The sequence below is a fragment of the Nylanderia fulva genome, unplaced genomic scaffold (genome assembly GCF_048542155.1).
Source record: "Nylanderia fulva isolate GAGA-0341 unplaced genomic scaffold, ASM4854215v1 Scaffold36, whole genome shotgun sequence".
Taxonomy (NCBI): Eukaryota; Metazoa; Arthropoda; class Insecta; order Hymenoptera; family Formicidae; genus Nylanderia; species Nylanderia fulva.
In genome coordinates, this window is record NW_028190433.1 from 404,751 (window position 1) to 428,807 (window position 24,057).

The following is a 24,057-nucleotide window of genomic DNA, read 5'->3' on the forward strand; positions in this document are numbered from 1 at the left end:
TCCTTGCCACTACAATCACAATGATAAAAATGATTAAATAAATTTAAAATAAATTTTTAAAAATATATTATTTTGATACAAATTGTGTGATGAATAATATTTAATTTTGTATATTAAAAACAAAGTGATAAATATAAGGCCAACTTATCGAGCTGAATATTCGAGATGTTCAGTCAACTACCATTTATTACATGTATAAATTATAAAACTACAGTCATTATATTAAAACTAACGCAAATTACAATCATTCTATAAACGTTTCGACCGCACGCGGTCTTCTTCAGTATAATTATTGAAATAAATTATTGATATAAATTCTTACAATTCACATAATATCGAAATTTAATTATAGTTATTCAGAATCAAGAGTTTTTGAGCAATTAACGCGTGTTTCAATCCGTCCTGTCCAACAATGTTCGCCTCGATATGATCCCTGATTTTGTTCAGATCTCGGATAGTTTCATCGTTAATATGCGAGAAATTAACCCGTTCCGTAGGCGCTATCATCGTTCTTCTTGACAATTTTGCTACTTATTAACAGTTATTAAGGATGACACATAACAAACCAACAATACAGAAAGACAGCTCATTTTAAACTCTTGAGAGTTTAAAATGAGCTGTCTTTCTGTATTGTTGGTTTGTTATGTGTCATCCTTAATAACTGTTAATAAGTAGCAAAATTGTCAAGAAGAACAATGATAGCGCCTACGGAACGGGTTAATTTCTCGCATATTAACGATGAAACTATCCGAGATCTGAACAAAATCAGGGATCATATCGAGGCGAACATTGTTGGACAGGACGGATTGAAACACGCGTTAATTGCTCAAAAACTCTTGATTCTGAATAACTATAATTAAATTTCGATATTATGTGAATTGTAAGAATTTATATCAATAATTTATTTCAATAATTATACTGAAGAAGACCGCGTGCGGTCGAAACGTTTATAGAATGATTGTAATTTGCGTTAGTTTTAATATAATGACTGTAGTTTTATAATTTATACATGTAATAAATGGTAGTTGACTGAACATCTCGAATATTCAGCTCGATAAGTTGGCCTTATATTTATCACTTTGTTTTCAATATACGAGCGACAATTGTATTAATTTATTTTGTATATTAATTATTGGATATATATGTACCTAAAATAAGAAAATGCCAGAAAAATTGAATTTGCTTATTTATTTAAAGATGCTTATCATATACAAAAATGAATGATATAATCTCTAAAAACTCACCTTTAAAAAAAGGTAAAAAAAGGCGACCAGTTAAGGGCACGCCATTAACAAAAATTATCCATTGCAAACCCATGTACAATAGAATTGTATGAAAAATTATCGATTATAAACCCATGTACAATCGTAACAAAAGTAATGAAATAAAAAAAAAAATTGCGCCAAGTGAAAGTAGAAACTTGTACCAGTGGAAAATTAAAGTTGCAGACATATATAGAGTCGTATAATGAATCAGTAAAAATTTAAATTTGCAAATGTAGAATCGTACCATAAAAAAACTTATCTTTTAAAAAAAAAGATAAACAAGATGCCAAGTCCATGCGCCATGTGAAAAAGTGTTAAACAAAAAAGTATTTTTAAGTAAAAAAATCTATCAATTGACAAAAATTTATGTTCTAAAATTAATATCTCTACAAAAAGTAATGTCCAATTATTGCGCGAATAAATAAACATTTTTATAAAAAATTAAAATTTAAAAACTTATGCAAATTTAAAATTAATATAAAATAAAAAGAAATAAAAAAATTTTAGTTAAAAAAACTGGGCGCGCTGCAATGAGTTTAAAAGTAACAATTTAATTTTAATATCATTAGAATATTATTTAGCAGCGCGCCCAGTTTTTTTAACTAAAATTTTTAAAAACAGTCTTACAAATGAATATTTGTTATTTATTGCATACGGTACTCTTCACAAGTTTAAAAACACTTTACATTTTACAGTTAAACAATCGCATGGCAGCGATCTGTCATAAATAAAAATGTTCTTTAAATATTTAAGGATTTATTGATAGAAAAAATCTACACAGATCGCTGCCATACGATTGGTTAATTGTAAAATATAAGGTGTTTTCAAACTTATGGAGGGTACTGTATATATTATTTGACGTTACGTTGACATGATGATAGGTGACGTATAGTGAGTAGAACATGTTTTATTCCAGTGTGAGTTTTCCCCTCGACAGCACACGACGACTTTGTCTCGACACGAAGGATATTTTACCGCTGTATTTTATTTGACACCTTCTTTTTCATTGTTCGTCCCGTGACAATGCATGCTAGATTGAAATTTAAAGAATGCAAAAATTGTACATTGATATATGTATATTTGTATTTACACATTCTTCGATGCTACATTTCTCATTTTACCGCGAAGATTGATTCGAATGCTTGAGAAATTGCCTCTGCAACGCGAAGAATGTAAGAGAGAAATTGCAATTGTATTCGAGTTTTAACAACGTCGCGAGATAGAATTTGATCTCTGTGTGTGTAGAAAATACGGAAAGGGGGGATTAAATTTATCTTGCTATGTTTTACTCTATCCGAGTATCTAATTTCATGAAAGTGCTGTCATAACGTCCCACAAGTATCTCCTCAATAAAATATATACAGAGGTCCAGTGTGTAGCCGTATGTTGTTTAATCGTAAACTTTGACTTTTAATAAAGTTCGAGTGTAAATCTTTATCGTACCAAGGGCTAATTATAACAAACTCGACAAAGACATCTGCGTCTATAATACGAGGGGTGTGTTAATTAAAGCCGAGAGATCTTTGACGTGGAAGGTTCGAATTTAATTCCTATCTTTGTGAATGATCGAAGAGCGCTTTCCATGCGTCAGTGAGGTGACATTTCAATCCCAATTCAAAATGGTTATCAGAAAGTGGAAGGTTTCATGAGAAAATACGAGAAGAAATTTACTTCATTTTTATTCTCATGACTTTTTCATAAAGTTTTATTTTATCGATATGATAACTGTTCTTTTTTGAGTCTTTTTGAGAAATGGGAAATCAATTTTTGGTTTCCCATTTCAATTATTTAATGTTAAAATTACGTTATATATATATATATATATATATATATATATATATATATATATATATACCGGGTGTTCGGTGACTCGCGTTTTACACGTTAATGGGAGATTCCTGAGGCAACTTGGAGACGATTTTTCCTCAGCGAAAATGATGAGAAAGGTCATCATTTTTTTAATGTTCCTAATTTTTGAAATCATGTATCTATGTAACTAACAATAAGTGTTAAATTAAAATTCTATTACAGAGTAAACTTTACCTGAAATTAACTAAAAAATGTAGTTTTGTTAATAATTTATTTTTACAAGGCTCAGTTTACAAAAAAGCTTTTATGTTCAATCATTTATAACTCAAAAATTATTGGTGCCGGAACATTTTCGCTGAGGAAAATCGTCTTCAAATCGCCTCAGAAATCATTAACGTCTTAAACGCGAGTCACTGGACATTTCTGTATATATATAGGGTAAAATATTGTCACGCATTTCTGATATGATATATTGAAAGATACAAAAGTCACATTTCTATTTTTGCGAGAAAATTGAAGAAAACCTCCCACGCGCGAAGACTTCGATTAATCATTCAAGTTTTTTCTTTTATAAATCGCTGACTAGTTCGTTTCTTGTACCGAGGTAAAAGCAAAAATAAAAAGTCTGAAGAAAATGGGACCGCCTCTGCAAGATATTACAAGATTTCTCTATCTCTACAGCTTTAAGAGCGTACGTATCGGTATACATTTTATTCGATTTATTATTTTATTCTAAGATTAAAACGACGCAATCGCAGATCAGCTCGACGAAGAGAGAGAGAGAGAGAGAAAGAGAGAGCGCACGCTCTCTCGCAATAATTCATTAATCATTTTCGAAGCGCGTAAGTCGATTAAAGTCAACGTCGTCTTGTATGTATAGCCGCTACAAATGTGGCTGTTAAATGGTATTACGCCTGGAATACGCTTGTGTAGGACATAATTTACGATGCGGAGGTCCTCTCTTCCTCAAAGCGCAAATCGGAGAGAGAAAAGCCGACGCAATCTCAGGCTTTCCTCGTATTCCTGGTTCCCGGGCGCGTATATCTGTGCGTGCTTTTACCACTCGTATCCGGATATCGTGGGCGCAATTACTAGACTATTTGAAGGATTACCCTTTCTCTTTGCATCTCTCACTTTCCGAGCGCGCGAGACTTCCGCCCGATATATTATATAATTGCCTGCGTATGTGCGAAACCGGGTTAATCGTCGCGAATTACATCTCGGGGGTATTTGCATTCTTTAACAACAGATATTGTTTTATTGCAACGGTATAAATTTGTTAACTTGATTAATACACCTTCCAAGTAAATATTATTTTGTTAATTAATTGGGCATGTAAAAATATTTAAATTATAAATATTAAAGCTAACAAAACATATATTTAACTTAAATACTAATATATGTTCAATTAATAAAGTAGTAATTCAGTTGAAAGATTTAATCAAGTTAATAAATTTTTTTGCTTGGTTGAATTAATAAAAAGTTGTTCGGACGTTAAACATTTTTTGTTGCAGATTTATTTTCTCAAAGAATTTTTGAATTACATATTTGTTTTTTTTTAATTTAACGACCATATTTGTAGTTAGGAGCAAATATGAGATATTACTGCTATTTAAACTTACGTAATTTTCTGTAAATACGATTCACGGTAGACTCATCTCTTTTATAACGAGTAGAGTTTTTCGAGCTGGAAAAAGCTCTTCTTTCTCTCTTCTATATATTTATATATATGTATTTAATGTTATGCTTATAGATGATTTTAAAATTAGCTAGATAAAGATGAGATGGAAATATGAAAATTTATCTTACATAAAATAAAGATAATTTTGTTTTAAATATAAAAAAATTACATAGCAATTTTTTCATCTAGATAATTTCCAGATAATATTATTTTTAAGACTGCTTATGTAAACACAGTTGTAAAAAATGTAAATTATAAAAGGAATATAAAAATATATTCACACTTGTAAGTTTTTATCACTTACTGTCTAAGTTCTATTACTCGAGTATTTTTATGTACTCTAAATCAAATTATCTGAACATTATTCTAGATAATTTAGTAAAAATAACACTTTTTATCATCTAAGATGCAACTATATACAATATATATTTTTACTCAATTTTTTCTCAGCAAAAATATTGAGGTATAATTTTCTTCAAGTTATAAGCGATTGAAAATACAGAGTTTTCCGCACACTAAGCCTTATAGAAATAAAATATTAACAAAACCACATTCTCCAATTAATTTAAAGTAGAGTTTACTGTAATAAAATTTTATATTAAGATTCACCCGGGAAACAAATTTTTATATATAACAATATACAATTATATAGAAATATATAAAATTATACATATAATCGCAAAATTATATATGAAATATGTCCATATATAATTAGATATAAACGTGCTTTTATATACATATAATTTTATATATATAATATAAATAAGTGTAGGCTACTCAAATGTATATAAGTTAAGTCTATATTGTGTATGTATAAGGGACGAAACACGAAAACAAAAGTAGTGGGAGAAAGCGCTGGAGAGCGGGAGCTCGAGAGTTGTAGACTCGAGTCGAGCTAAGACGGTGAGCAGAGTAGGCCGAAAATTTAGAAGCTCGAGATAATTGTTAAACTTGGTAATATTGAGACATGCCATTCTGATCTACAATAGTTATCTGAGAGCGCGAGAACAAGTATTTTTATTATTAACAATAAATTCTGTGAGTGAGAAATTAATGTAAATTTGAGTCAGTATATATACATTTACATCTTTCTTATCCTGAAAATTTCCTACAGCCGTAAGTTAAAAATTCAGAAGTAGGATACGAGTGCTTGCTCGACTCGGAACTTTTAATACGGAACGGTAAAAAACAATAATTGTGATTTTGTTGGATTGTAAATCGTGAAATTGTTGTCGATTCGAGAAGGAATTCGAATGTCCTAACACTCGGTGTTCACGTGATCAGCATTATGTTTACGCGCGCAAAGGTCGATGCCTGTTAACGATTTTATGGATCGAGCGAAGTTGGAAGCGCTCAATATAAATCAGTTGCGGTCGATAGCGGCACGTTTGAAGATATCTGTGTCTGGCTCTCGAGGGAGGATTTTGGATAGAGTTTTAGATTTTTGTGATAGAGGTGGTGTAGTGGAGTTAAACATGGATCGTCTGCGGGGTGCTAATGAGGAGGCATCCGAAAGAAATACCATACAACCGGTAGTGTTGGAGACGCCTGCTGGACTCTCTGTTATGCAACCTGCGGCAGCGGCAATGAATCTTGAGGAGATTGTCAGAGCGGTGGTTGGAGTGCTGGATGCGAGGGAGCGTAATCCAGGGAGGGAGAGACGCTCGCCTCTTCCGGTGGCGGGATCCGGCTCGGGCAGTGGCAGTTCCGGTATACAGGATTCGAATAATTGGTCACAGATTAAGTTTGCGACCAAACTGATTCCAGTTTTTTCTGGGAAGGAAGGAGAGAATGTATCCAAATGGTTGGACAGAATTTCAAGTGTTGCCCGTCTATACCATCTTCGGGACGATATTATATTTTTGGCGGCAGTGTCACAGTTGAAGGACAGATCTCTGGACTGGTATAATCGCCAGAATTTAGATGATGTAGCAACCTGGGAGGACTTTAGGGACTGTATCGAGAAACATTTCGAGGTCAAGGAATCCTATACGGCTACTTTGGCAAGGATCGCTCAGAGAACATGGAGGTCACATTCCGAAAAATTTGCTGACTATGCGGAAGATAAGTTAACGCTTATGCAGACTCTTACTCTGTCAGAAAGAGAAAAAATTGATTTATTAGCCGATGGAGTCAAAGATCCGGTACTTAGGAAGCTCGTGTTGAGCACGTGGATATCGAAAATTCCCGACTTTATCGAGCATGTTAGAAGAATAACAGAGGATACAATCATCCCGAAAAACAAAGATTTGAATAACAGCCGATTTGGAGGTCGTGGGAATCCAGTAAATAGAAATCAGACAGTGCGACCCGTAAGTGCCGAAAAGACGTGCTTCAGCTGTAAACAGCCTGGCCATATATCAAGAGATTGTACACAAAGGAAAATCACGTGTTTCAAGTGTGGAATGGAGGGACACATCAGCGCGGCGTGCCCTGGCAGGACAGCGAGGAGCGCGAGTCACGTGATCATGCAGGGGCGGACGACACAGGAGGACAATGCCTCTGGAGGAAGTCTGGAGGTGAATGCGTTGAATATAGCGATTAAAGACGATGCGTGCGTTGAGATAAAATCGATTAGCAACCCCCACGTAAGTCTCAAAGCGTTGATAGACATGGGCAGTTCGGTGAGTCTTATCCGTAATTCTACTTATAAAAAATTGTTTCCGAATAAAGAAAGTTTTAAAATAGTTAATAATATTAATTTAAAGGGCGTGAACGGTTCGGCAATTTCTATTTTTGGAAAAATGTATGATCAAATTGCGATGCCGGATATATCGAACTCTTGGTTCGATGTAGAATTATTTATTGTCGACGATAAAACTATGGAATGCGATGTATTGGTGGGTCGGCAGTTTTTTATAAATTCTAATATTAAATTAATATATAATCAGGGAATATTTATTTTTGAAAAAGAAAAAAATTTGGAAGACAGTATACACGCAATATTAGCTATAGAGGTAGAAAAAGTAGATAAATATGATCAAATTGAGGCTAAGTTAAAAGCCGACGTTCCCTTTTCCGCAAGAAAGAAATTGATTGAGATATTTAGATCGGTTGACGAAAAGAAAATTGCGTCGGTTCAAGATGATTATAGCGTAAAGTTAAATATAAAAGATGATTCGCTGTTTCGTTTCGCGCCCCGAAGATTGTCTTATACCGAGAAAAAAGAACTGGACGAAATAATCGATGATTTACTGAAAAGAGAAATTATTAAGCCAAGCATCTCTCCCTATTGCTCGCGTGCCATTTTAGTCCCGAAGCGTAACGGCCAGAAAAGGATGTGCATAGATTTACGACCACTAAATCAGCGCGTACACCCGCAGAAGTACCCTTTTCCGATTGTCGAGGACCATCTAGATAGACTATATGGAAAGAAGTTTTTTATCAAATTAGACCTTAAAGATAGTTTTCATCAAATAAAAATTCATTCGGAATTTACAAAATATTTCGCCTTTGCAACTCCTAGTGGTCAATATGAGTATCTGCGTTTGCCTTTTGGCTTTTCGGAGGCACCCGCGGAGTTCCAGAAGCGTATATTGCATGTTTTCAATGATTTGATACGGAAAAATAAAGTGTTAATTTATATTGATGATTTGCTGATTGCTTCTGTTGATGTCGAAGAGGGTCTCGCGATATTGGAGGAGGTCCTGATACGGTTAAAGGAATACGGACTTGAATTGAATCTGGCTAAATGCTCGTTTCTTGATAGAGAAATAGAATATCTGGGATACTTAGTATCGGAAAATGGTATAACTTTGTGCAAGCGTCATGTGCAGGCAATCATGGAATTTCCACAACCACAAAATGTAAAAGAGATGCAAGGTTTTCTCGGTTTATGTAATTATTTTCGACGATTTATTTGCGATTTTTCAATAAAAACTGTTCCGCTTCAAAATTTGTTAAAAAAGGATGTACCGTTTATTTTTGATGACGAGTGCAATAAAGCATTTATGCGTTTAAAAGAAGAATTAGCATCCCCCCCCGTATTGTGTATATATAATCCTATAGCGGAAACTGAATTGCATTCCGACGCAAGCAGTTTGGGTTTCGGAGCAATTCTGCTGCAGAAGCAGGCCGACGGTCGATTCGGGCCGATAGCTTACTTTAGTAAAGCTACATCTGAAGTTGAGAAAAAATACCATAGCTTCGAACTTGAGACTCTAGCCATTGTTAAGGCTATAGAACGTTTTCATGTTTATTTACAAGGCATAAATTTTACTATAATTACGGACTGCAACTCGCTAGTGCTTGCTATGAAAAAGATTAATATTAATCCGCGAATTGCTCGTTGGAGCTTGCTGTTGCAGAATTACCGCTTTGAGTTAAAACATCGGTCATCGAATAAAATGATTCATGTTGATTGTCTAAGTCGTGTTGTAATGAATGTAAATTTTGTATCCATTGAGGACGAACTCATGTATAAACAATTGATGGATCCAAAACTAAAAGGAATAGCTACGGAGCTTGAATTTAAAGAAAATAATTATTTTTCGTTGGTTGATGGTTTGTTGTTTAAAAATAATAAAGATAAGCCTTTATTTGTAATTCCGGAGAATATGATAAATAGCGTTATTAAAATTTATCATGACGATATGGGCCATGTGGGAGCTGATAAGACAATTCGTGGAATACTAGGGCATTACTGGTTTCCCGGAATGAAATGGAAAATAAAGCAATACATCGATAACTGCGTTAAGTGTTTAAGTTGCTCTATTGCGTCCGGGAAAAAAGAGGGCGAAATGCAATTAGTTGAGAGTTGTACGAAGCCTATGCAGATTTTGCATGTGGACCATTTTGGGCCACTCGAAGCAAGGAAAAAATTTAAGTATATTTTGATAATAATCGATTCTTTTACAAAGTATGTGTGGCTTTACCCATGTAGATCGACTACGACTGAAGAGGTTGTTAAACATTTTGATTCACTATTTTGTGCATTTGGCCTTCCGACAAAAATAATCAGTGACCGCGGAACGGCATTTTCATCTAAGCTTTTTGCAGAATTCGTGAGGTCTAATGAGGTGGTACACACAATGACTGCGGTGGCCTCGCCATGGGCAAACGGTCAGGTGGAGCGAGTAAACCGTTTCCTTAAATCGACATTAGCTAAAATGATTGAAAAACCCGACGAATGGAAAGAAAATTTGGGAAAAGCCCAATACGTTATAAATAATACAGTGAATAGAGCGATCAATACTACGCCTAGTCGATTGTTATTAGGTTTTGAACAAAGAAATAAAAATGATGACGAGTTAAAACAATTTATTGACGAACTAATTGAAGTTGACAAAAATTTTGTAGAAGAACGAGCTAAATTAAGAGATGCGGCGGACGTGGCGAGCAGAGCGCTTAAAGAGTATAATAAGGCTCAGTACGACAAGCGTCATAAGAAACCGACGAAATATTGTGAAGGCGATCTGGTGTTGATAAGGGTCTTGCAGCATAAGCCGGGCACGAATAAAAAACTGTTACCGAAGTACAAAGGCCCCTATCAAATTAAAAAAATTTTACGTAATAATCGTTATGTTGTTATTGATATACCGGGCTATAGTCAAGCATCGAGACCCTTAAATACCATATTGTCGGCGGACAAAATTAAAAAATGGATTAAGATAGCTAGCGACGATGTTCTCGAAGCGGAAAAATAGTTCGAGACGAACTAGCGTCAGGACGGCCGAAGCTGTAGGCTACTCAAATGTATATAAGTTAAGTCTATATTGTGTATGTATAAGGGACGAAACACGAAAACAAAAGTAGTGGGAGAAAGCGCTGGAGAGTGGGAGCTCGAGAGTTGTAGACTCGAGTCGAGCTAAGACGGTGAGCAGAGTAGGCCGAAAATTTAGAAGCTCGAGATAATTGTTAAACTTGGTAATATTGAGACATGCCATTCTGATCTACAATAGTTATCTGAGAGCGCGAGAACAAGTATTTTTATTATTAACAATAAATTCTGTGAGTGAGAAATTAATGTAAATTTGAGTCAATATATATACATTTACATCTTTCTTATCCTGAAAATTTCCTACATAAGTATTTCTTCATATGCATGTGTCATATGTAATTTGTTGCAGATAGCGAAACTGTTCTCCTACACGTGGACCATGGGCATCTTCTTATGCAAACTTGTGCATTATATGCAGAGCGTATCGGCTATCTGCTCGGTTGTCACTCTCACCGCGATGTCGGTCGAAAGGTAAGCTTAAACTCCTGCATCGCTCTTGTCGCGACGAGGATCGCCGTCCTCGATCGATTACGCGCGTCGTTCTTGTCATAATCATATGTAAAACGCAAATGGGTCACTTGGACAGTAAACATCGAAATTGTCATGAAAAACTGCAAGCGTTCGCGTTGTGTAACCCAGTAACGTGTCTTGTAAAGTATCTGCACGTCATGTCAGCATAAATTGACCGAATTGATAGAGTTTTAGATTTATGTGTTTGTCTAAAACTGCATACTTAATTCGGGGCTCGTCAGAAAAATAGTAGTACGACCGTCAGTTTGATCGGACGTAAATTTAGAGAATTTGGATATTGAAAGTGTATAGGTAATACTAATTCAAAAATAGAAAATTGTATCGTACAAAAATAAAAGTAGTGATTTCTATTAAATAGATCGTTTCTCTTTTTTATTTAATTTTTTATTAAATATTATTTATTAAATGAATAATTCTCCGCATTAATAATAATAATATTAATAATATTAATATTAATAATAATAAGAATATAACGTATTCGTAACGAGAACCATTAATTCAATTCGACATATATTTGACGTAATGGGAAAAGAGATTACTGCGAAAAAAGAAAGCATCAAACTGCATTTTCAACAACAAACGTTATGTAGTTAAATTGCCGCGGGGAAATGTATGGTAGTATTATAGAAATTTCAGCGCCGCGAGCGATTAAATTGCCATGAAAATCCGAGAGATTTCGAGAGACATACTTTGTAATATAATACCATGCGGCATACTGTTTTATCAAAGCGTAAAAGCTAGACAACGTACAAAATTTCTGTCGACTAAAACTCTTATATAAAAGTAACACCCTGTATTTCCCACTAAAACATAATTTTAAGATAATCTGAGCACAGAGGGAGAGAGATAAAATTTCGACATTTAATTGTAACACTTTTCTGCGATATTATTTTGCAGTGTAATATTACGCACATAATATGTGATACGTGTGATATATGATATGTGGAACAAGTATCTTTTTTAATATTTTAAGAATATTACATTTCTCTGTATATAATCTTTTATAATTTTAAATTTAAAAACTTGAAGATGTAAATTGACAAGATAAAAATTTTTTTAAAAATTAAAAGAAAATTTTTTATAAATGTTTATTATATAATATTTATGAAAAGCGAGATTTATATCTTTTTGAACGTTACTGTTTTTACTAGATTATCCAAGGCACGGTATATGCGTATATGTTATATCGAAATGAAATACAAAATTACAATTAATAAAAAGAGTTATAATTAACAGAGTGCGCAATAATTAAGTTTTTTTAGAAAATTTTTGGGAAAACATGAATTTTAGCAAATTTTAAAAGTCGCGCGCATATACGTAAGAAGGAGTTTATATAATATATTTAACGATTCTTATCAACTCGTGCAGTAATTCCGGCCGAATTTTACGAGAATTTTACTATCGAAAATGTGCAGCTAGATCGTCAGCGATGCTCCAGAGGAGCTGTGTTCTATGACCTTCTGGCAAGAATATGTCGAAGAATAAATGGCGGAAGGAGGCGTTCTTCCGATCGTCAGGCCGTCCTTCCTTTATTTCGTTCAAACGACATAGCTGTCCTATATAACGATCTTCTCTATTTTCTCTCTCTTTTCTTTTCCTTCGTGATTTCTGTCACGCTCAATTGAATGACGATAACGTGAAGCCTTTGAAATTGAATATTCACCATTAATTCGAGAACTTTGCGCCGTTCGCGGAATGATTTACGAAGATCCTTGTCGGAGATGTTTGCCTCTTTCTCTCTCTGCGTGTTACTCCTACAGAATTGAGGAAGGACTGAAAGAGTGTTTCGCCTTGCGAGGTTTTTTTCTTGCGCCTTTTTTTCTTTCGGATTCTGGCGCGACGTCTTCTCGTTTCTCGTGAATTGGATTAGCCGGTATTTCGATGACTTAAATAGCGCCGGAGATACAAGGAAGAATTAATTATGCAAGCTCGTCTGGCACGGTTGTTGCATTTCCGTGAGTGAACCGCGGTGCATGTAGCAATTACAATTACAATATAAGCGCCACCGGTACCCGATTACTTCGCTACTTGGCATTAATCCAAGGGTGACACGATATCTTCAGGAAAGAGAAGGATCGAGTATGGGTTTCATTACCTATTCAGGTCACCAGTTAATAACGTCGTAATCTAATAACAATTATTTTTCAAAAGCGTCATTCTTGAGCTTTCAACGGAAGAATGAGTTACAAGATTCTACTTTTATCGTGTTTATTATAGTTTCCCTCTTCTCTCACTTTTTTTCACGGAAATCTGCGACAAGATTTTACGCGGAAAAGAGTTGAAACATTTTTTAGATATCATTCTATTTTATTCCAACTTTCTTTTGTTGATACGAAAAATTGATACTTCATATTTATTAAAACGCGAATTCTCTTTAACAAGTAGGTTGACAGAAAATTATGTTATATAATTGTATGTTTTACGCGATTCTGTTAAATAATGATTACAACAATTGTTAGAATTGTGATAAAAACATGCAGGATTTAATGTGACGCTTTTTAAATATTTTAACAATGTGAAAGAATCTTTTTCGAAATAGAAGAAAGAATCATGATACATGAAATGCTTTAAATTGCCGTATTCAGACATTTTTCTCGAAGAGATATGTAATAATTAAGATAATTCCGTAAAATGAAACAATAAGTTTTCACGATGTCACGATTTGCTTTAACTTAGTTTCATCATGAGAGTTTCGCGACACATAAATCTGTTAATTATCAAAAATACGTCTTTTATTTATAGAGCTTGTTATCAAGCAACTTTTGAAAATATTTCCATTTTGATTTGCTTGTAAAATTGAAAAGTTATTATTTGACTCCTATCAGCTCCGAATTATGCTTAATTTACATGTGTGGAAAATCTTCAAATATTACGTTACACAAAAAATATAAAAATAATCATAATTTTAGTGACATTTATATATTTATATAAGTATAAAAGCAAATTTTTATATATTTATAATTGCAAATACTTGATATTATAACAAAATCTCGTCGATGTTTTAGTAACGAAAGAATGCATTCAACACATTGAAATTTTATTATTATAATTCGATTTAGCATTAAAATTAAAGTCACAGATTTTAAAATATTTTGCATATAGATTGCTCTATTATTTTATTCATGAAACCATTTCTATTTGCTATATTTTTTAAGAATTGAATGCACACGCAATAAGCAAACCACATTTAACGGATTAAATAAATTTATAAAATGTCAAAGAGCCACAAACAGTTGGATTGTTTGTCTCATAAAAAACCCGCTTGAATAAATTGAATCTATGTGCATAACTGTGCGCGACGGAAAGATGGATAGGACGTGGTCGGAAGCGAGACTGAGAAATAGACACTACACTCGACACACGCGTAACGTTCACAAAAAAGAATATATTTATATAAACTTTTAACAAAAATTACAATTAATATACCGCACCGAATTGCCGAAAGATAGCCGAGTCGAATGTATTAGAAATGAATGCAATAAACGAGAGAAAAGCCGGGTCGAAAATAAATTACTGACTGTTCCGCAAGCAACGGTAATTAGACGAGAAAACCGAAAAAGACAAGCGATCTTTTTCGGAAAGTAGAAGCACACTCTATTCGCGACGAGTAATCGGAAAGAGCGCCGCGGTCACGAGAGAGGAGGTTTATATAGTCCCGGATTTCGAGAACCTTCGCGAACATTTTCCCTTGTTCCATCGAGATATAAGGGCGAAAGTACGTTTACGATAATTATTTACCTTTTAGCAAGTCATATTTTGTTGTTATTGGCACTTGATTTTCTCTCCTCTCGCGCGACAGCGGTGTTTACAATTTAGACTGTTTTAAGCGCTTATTTTCGAAGGCGCGGAGTATCCGTATACTCTCGCGGCCGAGCGCTATTTTAAATATAATTTAAAATAAGCATGTGAGACCACGATATTAATTAATAAATTGTATGCATGCTGCATGAGGCATGATCGAGATGCATGAATATTTTAACGCTTTCTTGTCCGCGGGTTATTACCGTTCGAATCTCGAACAATAACAATGATGTAGTAATAATTGTATAATACTCAATAGTATTACACAATCGACGATTGTATAATACTGCGGTGAGAAAATCTCGAACAATAACAATGATGTAGTAATAATTGTATAATACTCAATAGTATTACACAATCGACGATTGTATAATACTGCGGTGAGAAAATCTACGTGTAAAAATATATGTGGACTCTTTTTAATCGATAGGATTTTCTGTTTCGATGGAGATGCAAACAAATAAAAATGATCTTAATATAAAGTTATCGCGATAAATATCCGATTTATATGTTCAATAAACACGTTTGCAGTTTTTCTTCTAATAAGACCAAAATAGTACAATAAGCGTTTTAAGTTGTAGTTTGATGTATACCTCTTTTACACGACAAATTTATTTGAAACGCTCTTTGTATAATCGAAGTGACGAAGTAAAAAAGTGTTATAAATTTTTGCAACTTTTTTGCAATTTATTGTCAAGGTATATAATATATAATATTACATATTACATATTACATACCTTGACAAAGACATATGTGCTATGCTAAAGGAATAAAACGATCTTAGAATATCCGTAAGTAGATGAGAAGTACTGGTACTTTTCTGTTTCGTTACATTAAAAAAAAAATATGTTGCGCTGAATTTCCTCCCTTTAACATTTCCACTTTTTCTATTAAAAGGAAAGTGTACGATGTTTACCGTAGGCGACGCTAAGCGCGTGAACGATTGAGACGAGTGTCGCTTAAAGATTACGAGCGACAGCGAATGTTTACCGACCCTTCAGAGGGAATCGAACTCAATCCTTTTTTATTTCGTTCCCCGCGATACAAACGAAAACTCGATCTATAAGCGATCGCGTCCCGTTCTGGAATTTATCCCGAGTCTCGTTCAACTCGGTTTTGAAACACCGTTAACGGGATTTATACCTCGACAACGCGACGTCGAAAAAATCCTCGTTGAAACGTAGACCGGATATTCGCGTATCCCGCGGCGCAGCGACAATTCCGGCAGCGATCGTAAAACGTCGATTCGAGGGCGAATAAAAAATCGGCCTTGCTGTTTTCCCGCGTTTCACTCATTCCGCCCTTATCGGCTATCGTCTGATTGGCGCAACCGTGAATACAAACGGTCAGACAATTTGCATTCATGCGATGACGATAACACTACTGTCCGCCGAAAACAAGGAGGAGAGACGGTTCTTTTATATCCCGTTGCTCGTAAAAAGGTGGAAAATCGGTGACAAAAAACCCCGCAAATGCCGAGCGGAGAGCGCAAGGTTTCAATCGTTTTTCCACCCTATTACGCGATTCGGTCTATTTAGTTTATCGCTTGTTATTATTGTTTCCGTTTTTTCCCCATCGGTTGTGGCATTCAAACCGCGGTAAGCTTTTCCTCCTTCAATAAAATCTTCTGGCTGAATTTTTCTGCACGAGCCTCGTATTTATATATGCAGTTTTATATATGCGTATTTATATATGCGCAAGTATTTTTTTTCTGTCAGTTTATCCGACAATTTTCACGGAGCACTCTCTTTTGTAACGTATAAGAGACCTCGCAAATTTTTGTTTTAATAAAGCTCAGACACGATTCGTTGTTCTATGCAAACACAAGCTGTTATGTACTGTTTTATAATAGGGATAAAATTCATTTAGAATTGATCTTTTCTTTACACGAATGTCAAGTAGAATTATCATAATGATAAATTATTAAATTAAGGCCATGTGTAACGAGCAATACGATATTATTTTATTATTGAGAAGAAAATTCTTAATTTGAAATAATAATTATACAAACGTTTCGAGCTCTACTTGCTCCTCTTCAGTGCGCAAAAAAATAGTGATAATAAATAACGATAATAAATAAATACATAAAATTCTAATAAAAAATCCGCAATACATAGTCAATATAAGTTATATAGTTGAGTCATAGTTAAAACGCAAAATATATTTACAATGAATTGAGACCATTAAAATAGTTCAACAAAGTAAGAACCCAATTAGAAGCAGAATGATTCGTCCGGTTATTCATAAAATATATTAGAATTATTAATAAAAACTTGGAGTGACACTTATACATTACTCCAAATGAACCACTTATCGTTATTTGACGAAAGTCCCTCGATCTGGCAATGATTATGTTCATCCTCTCCAAATTATTTGATATTTGTTAACTGAATTTAAAGAATTTATTCAATTGTAAAATAGGATTCCACTAATGTGTATGTGAAAAAAGATTAAAAATTATAAATTAAACTAACTACTAAAATATTGAACCTTTATGCTTACAAATTGTTTCGAATAACTTGAGATGACAATGCTTCTAATTGTTGTTAGCCTTATTGTTAGTACTTGACTGTTGTCTAGTCTTTTAAAAAGTCGAATAAATAGGTGTCAGATCTCACAAAATAAACATTTACATAAGTGTTGCGGAATGCACTGATTAAATTAATTTTGATCGGGAATAGAGGGAAGAATGGGTTGATTGTTAACAGCTGAGAATATGGTTAAAAAAAAATGTTTATTCGATCTTTCACAAAAAAAAACTAAAGTTTCGAGTTCGAATTAGACACACTTGACGAACGGTGGACAATCAATTTTAACGAGAACGGACGGACATCTTGTGCTTGATCGTAATTGCTGAGCGCGTACTCGACGGAAATCTTCTCGCGATAATTTTTACAAAGATCGCAGCGATCAAGAGCCGAACGCGGATGCGCGATGCACCGTTCGCGAGATCGAGGTCTCTGAGAGTCTCCGGAACACTGTAATGTCGGAGCACGTGGTGATACATGCGGTCGTAATTGCAGCCGAACTATGCATGTATTTCACAAATAAAACTGAAATAATGGAAAATATCGCTTGCACAATATTCTACAAATTTTGCCGATGACCGGCGGAAAAGAATCCCTTTCGTAACTCGAAGGATTATGTGAACAACGCGTGATACGAATTTCCAATAACGAGGCAATGTGTTAATACACTGAGAGCCGGAACAAGAAGAAGGAACGGGAAACGAGGAAGGATATTAGCGACTCAGATAGGCATAAACGGGGGTGCGCGACAGATCCTAATCGATACACCGCGCACTTGAGTTGGCGAAAAGGGAGCGCGAATGCGAATTACAAAGAGGTGTGAGAAGGATCGGCTACGCGCTATGCCTCGGTCGCGTGGAAATTCGTGATTCGCTAATGCGACGATTGATGGTTCTCAATATATTTGATCGCGCGACATTTAACTTTTCGCGGAGACTCTCAATTATTTTCAACGGTTCCGGAACAATAAGTCTAAAAATTCGATATTTCTTCTAGAATGTCGAAATACGCGTTGTTAAGCAATTCGGTGTCTGTGTTATTATTTATACCATGCCTTTGTTCCTTGATGTGTATCATTTCCGAGATAAGTCTTTTATAATAATTAGATTCAATATCAAGTATTTTAACGTTATCCCAATCAAAAGCATGTTTTTTATCTATAATATGTTCAGAGACCACAGAATGCTTGGAGGAATCAAATTTAATATTATTCATATGCTCTTTTAGTCTAGTGCGTAATTTTCTTTTGGTTTGCCCAACATACGAAGCTTCACAATCCTTACAATTAATTTTGTAGACAACATTATTATTATTGTTATGCACGTTTTTGTCCTTGTGGACTTTAATTAATTTGTTAAGATTATTTAGACAACGGTATCCTACTCTGAAATCTGATTTTTTTATTGTCGATGCTATTGTCTCAGAAATGTTATTAATGTATGGAATGACGAAAAATTTTTTCTTGCTATTATCTTCTGCAATTTCTTTTTTTCTATTGTTGTTAAACTGACCATTGTTTAAAACTCTTATTCTCTTATTTATTTCTTTAAAGATTAAATGAATAGGGTAACCGTTGTCCAATAATATTTTAATACACAGTTCTAAATTTTTCTTATGATATATGGGATGAGATAATAACAATGCCCTATTAATAAGATTATAAATTACTCCTATTTTATGGCACATAGGGTGACTCGATAAAAAAGATAGTACTCTACCTGAACATGTCTTTTTTTGAAACCAATCTAAGTGTATGATGTTGTCTATTATTTTAATGTTTAAATCTAGAAAATTTATGCTTCTATTAATTTCGTATTCAATCGTAAATTGTAGTCGTTGATTGTAACTATTAAACTTATTCAATACGCTATCAATTTTATTCTTTGGTGCCACCATAATAATGTCGTCTACAAATCTATAATATATTCCAATACCGATGTCCAATTCATTAATTATTGATTCTTCAAGATCTTGCATAACAATATTAGCAATTATTGGCGATAACGAGGAACCCATAGGTGTGCCATAAACTTGCTTGTATACAATGTCATTGAATGTGAAGTATGTTGACGACAATATAAATTTAACCATGGAAATGAATTCATTTTTTGGAATTAATGTATGTGTATTAATATAATTCCATCTATTGCTCACACTTTCTATTGCAAGATCTATCGGAATGTTAGTGAATAGTAAAACCACGTCTAATGATATTAGAATATCTTCCGCTAGCGGGTAAGAAAATTGGTGCGCGTTTTGTGAATTTATAGCTACATAAGTAGTTACAAATAAAAGGTAACTTTCATCATGTGAACATACACGGCAAAGTATACAAAATCAAACCTGCTTCATGGTCCGTGATTCCTCGTCGTTATCGTCCCGACGCGGTTTACGCTCGTTTCCACTGTGTCGTTGCGTCATTGGTATAGATTCCGTGTCCACGCTGCTTGGACTCAATCTGAAACAGATTAAAATGCGCTATTGCAACTATGCGATGGTGTGCAAGAGAATCTCGCACTAATTACGCATTGCCAATACTATCGATGTTATATATATATACCACTGGTTCCGGAATGAACGGATCAAACATAAATCAGTTATTCTGGAATTAAACTTCAAGCGGAAGCAAATATATAACAAAATTTAATATACGATTTTAATATAAATAGTTTAATCAGATTTTATAACAATTATATACGGCTTTTGGCAAAGTTAATAATAATAATTTTACAAACATTACAATACAAAAATTTAATATTACTATTTGTATATATATTAACTATATATATGTTTTTAACTATATATATTTTTATCATTAAATGTTACGATTTTATAGATTCACATCGTGAATAATTGTTGAAATTTCTATACTATGGAATTTTTCTTAATCAGTATATTACAATTTTATCTCGAGAAAATTCCTTCGAATTAATCGATGTTAAAATCGTAATTCGGAGAATATTCTAAGGTAATTTATTTAAGCAATTAGAGATGTTCATTTAATGACGCTACATTTTGTAGATATAATACTGTAAGATTAATGTGTAATGATAGATATATATATATCGCGTTTTCCTTTATACAATTTGACATTTTTCAGAGAAATGTTTGTATTTTTTTGTTAAAAAAATATCTTTAAATAAACTGGAATCGATCGTACGTTTTAATTAATGAAAATAATCACGAAAATTATAGTCATTATCCTTAAAAACATTCTTTCCTTTATTTAAATATATGTATGTTTATTTCGCGTCTAATTTTTATTTACGACTAGTTGAAAGGTATTTATTACAAAAGTCTTGAACAAGCTTTATTCTTTTTCGGAAGTAAATAAAAATATATTCTATTTCGTTCTATAAATTAATTAATAAAAAGAAATTAACTTTTCTAAAAATGCAGGGTTTTGCAATTTATTGGGCAGTGTAAATATCTCGAAATAAATTTCTCCAATTATCCGATGTAACAACGAGATCCCTCGAGTTATTTCTATATGCACATGTCGGACTGTTTAGAAACGCGCACTTGCGAAAATGTTTTACGAGACGCAAGAAATATGGCGAGAATCGAATTCAAGTCAGGTCATAAAATGCAAGCGTTTCTGCATTCGCCATCATATTTGCCGATCTATTTCAAGCAAACTGCCCGGTCTGAGCTTTTCAAAGAAGCTATACGACTATCATCAATTGCCAATAGTTTGCTTTCTGCCTGTGTTAAATATCACTTTTTATTTAGATGTGTGGTTAATAGTAACAAACAGGAAAATTCAGGGTTTCCACTCCTTTTTTATTTAAAAAAAGTAAAAAAGTGATTCAAAATTTTCAAAAAAAGTGACTAAAAAATGACTTTTTATTATAACAAAGCGATACTAAAAAATAACTTTTTGTTAGAAAAATATACATTATAGTAAAATAAAAATTAGAAATAGGAGTTTTAAATCATTTAAAAGTCTATGAAATACCATGATACTATAATGGTACTATAAAACATTTTATTTCTATAATATATCTATATTATTATGCAAAATAGAAGGCTGTGAACAAAAATTAAGCTGTATACTGATTTTCCTATATCTAATGCAAATAATAATAATTAAACATTATATTCCATAAAATATATGTATACATATATAAATGCACATATAACAAATGTTTAAAATCTTAAATTATACTTAAAGAAACTTAATTGAAAGCTATTAATTAATTAAAAATTATAAATATTAATAAAATATAAAATAATCTTATAAGAACTGCATATTAATACAAAATACAAAAATTATTTCTTTCTTTTGTTGCTTAAAAGTTGCGTTAACAATGTTGCCTTTTTCTTTTCTATTTTTGATTCACTAGTCACTAATTTATCAAATTTCTCTTTCTCAATATCTTTTAATTGTTTGTAAGTATCTAAAAGCTCTTCTGCTACTTTAGCTCCTTGTAAATCATTTTTTGATAAACATTCTTTTAAAAAAGTGACTAAAAAGTGACTTTTCGACGTAAAAATATGAAAAAAGTTATCAAAAGTGATATTTCTTGTAAAAAGTGACAAAAAGTGACTTAAGTGACTACAGTGGAATCCCTGAAAATTCGAGCAAATACAAACTCTCTGCTATATTTCCAATTCCCTCAAATTTGAATTACTTTGAATGTGCTAAATCAAACTAAATAAGTTACGTTTATTTGATTTGACGAAAAATTCAAAAATTGTTTTGAACTTTCTCATCTACATTTTTTGCCACGTTTTAATTATATAATTTTTTTCGAGTGTCAAAGAGTGACAGCGTCAAGTTTTTTCGATTTTGCGCAATAAATTGCGAATGATGAATCTCGCGAGATAATATTATTTTAGCAATAGTTGCCAAAAGTGGTGAACGCAAAACACTTTATAAATGAAAACGTGATCCTCCTCGTCGCGTATTATCGTCCAATCTCGATATAAATTTCGACGAAGTTTCGACGAAAATTCAACTATTGGATTGGATATTTAGATTAAATCGCCGACGTTGGAACGTCGCGTCAGAATGCCCATCAAATGTCAAAAAATCCTCGTTTTCCCGCGATTAGTGATTGACATTCTCGACGAGAAAACAGGCTTCTCGATCGCTTTAGGGCTGTCGCACTATTAAAGGCAAATAGCAGTTTATGTGAACATTTATGAATTACCATATGATATAACGGACGTTGCACGCAAATTAATGATCGATGCAAGCGGATTCACACTGATTATCCTACGCACGATGTGGAATAAACGATAGAATTTACTCGTTCAATATTTTCTGAATGTGCGCGTACTCGTTACGTATTTGATGAGATATTATATTGCTACTAATAAATTCAATTATCTATTTGCGTTACTTAGCTTTAATAAAAGCCATCAATCGGGCTTTATATAATTCTAAGAATTTTATTGCTTTAAGTCGAGAAATTCTACAAAAAAAAAGATAATCCTCATTATTATTTCTTTTAATTCAATTCAATTCAATTCTTTATTCGTCCCCTAAGGGATTGAAGGCGCTTTTGAAGGAACGTTCCCCAACCTTACAAACTCTTACATCTTACTTATATCTACTCTTAACTCTACTCTTACATCTAATTTACAAATAACTTAATTCTACCTTAACCTACTTATCTACTACTTTAGAGAGAGAAAGAGCCGTCCCTACCTATCGCTTCGCTTCGGCTTCCGATTCCCCATACATTCTCCACCACCTCATTCATACCTCACTCATTCTCCTCCTCATACTTCCTTCCTCCTTTTCCCCTCCCTCCCTCCTTTCTTCCGTTCTCCCCTCTTCCCTCTTTTTCTCTATTTCTCTCATCCATCCTTCCCCTTCTCCTCCTTCCTGCAGTATTTCCTTCATTCTTTCCCACCAGTTTCCCTTCCCCCCTTCTCCCCCACATTCTCCTATCACATGCTCCCATGTTTCATTTTCTATCCCGCATAACCTACACCTTCTTTTCCCCTCTTCTACCCAGTATCTCGCCCCTCTCATCTCATTGTTCATTCTGAACCTGACTATCCTTCTCCATCTACTTTCCCCCCATCCCTTTCTCAGGTATTCCGGTAAACCCTCCTCCTTCCATTCCCCATACCATCTATTATATCTCGACTCTCTTATCCTCTCCCATCTTTCCTCCTTCTGCCTTTCCCTGTCTTTCTGTTCCACCCCTCATATACTTCCTCTCCCCTTCCCCTTTTTTCCTCCATCTCTTTCCCTTCTATTCCTCTTTCTTCCCAGAATTTCCCCCTCTCTTCCTCCCACATCGTTCTTTCCTTTCCTCCCCTTATCCTCTCTTTCATATCCTCAAAACATTTCCTCGCTAAACTTCCTCCCCTTCCTTCCTCCAACTTCCTCTCATACCCTACCGCCCTCCTTCCTGCCCTTATCCTAAATTTGTCTTTTCCTATCTCCTCTCTTACCATATACCCCGGCGTGCACCAGTCTACTCCTAACGTCCACCTAATCCATCGCTCCTGCATTGCCTCCACCTCTCTCCTCTCCTTCCATCCCCATATTTCCGCCCCATATTCCAACACCGTCCCCACCAACCTTTCCATTAGCCATACTCTTTTCATCCAGTCTCCTGCAAACCTTCTCTTTCCTATTCCCCACACCTGTCTTATCACCGCTCCTGCTTTCCTAACTCTGTTCTTTACCTGCGCCTCCTGCCCCCCGTTCCTCTGTAGCTTATACCCTAAATATGTGAATTCTTTCACTTCCTCTAACCT

At 34.0% G+C, this 24,057-nt stretch overlaps 1 protein-coding gene across 4 annotated transcripts in view; it reads left to right on the forward strand.

The window, feature by feature from the left end:
* Positions 1-24,057, forward strand: part of LOC114941906 (QRFP-like peptide receptor) — a 112,490-nt gene that overhangs the window by 52,493 nt on the left and 35,940 nt on the right. For 3 of the 4 annotated variants that reach the window (XR_014925307.1, XM_085485313.1, XM_085485314.1), the window contains exon 4: positions 10,824-10,945. Coding sequence is in view for 2 of the 4 variants with exons in the window: in XM_085485313.1 (XP_085341439.1) it covers positions 10,824-10,945 (122 nt within the window). In the remaining 2 variants the exon portion in view is untranslated. Of the gene's footprint in view, positions 1-7,393; positions 10,621-10,823; positions 10,946-24,057 lie in introns of those variants that run through there. The other variant, XR_014925306.1, reaches the window with a different exon arrangement.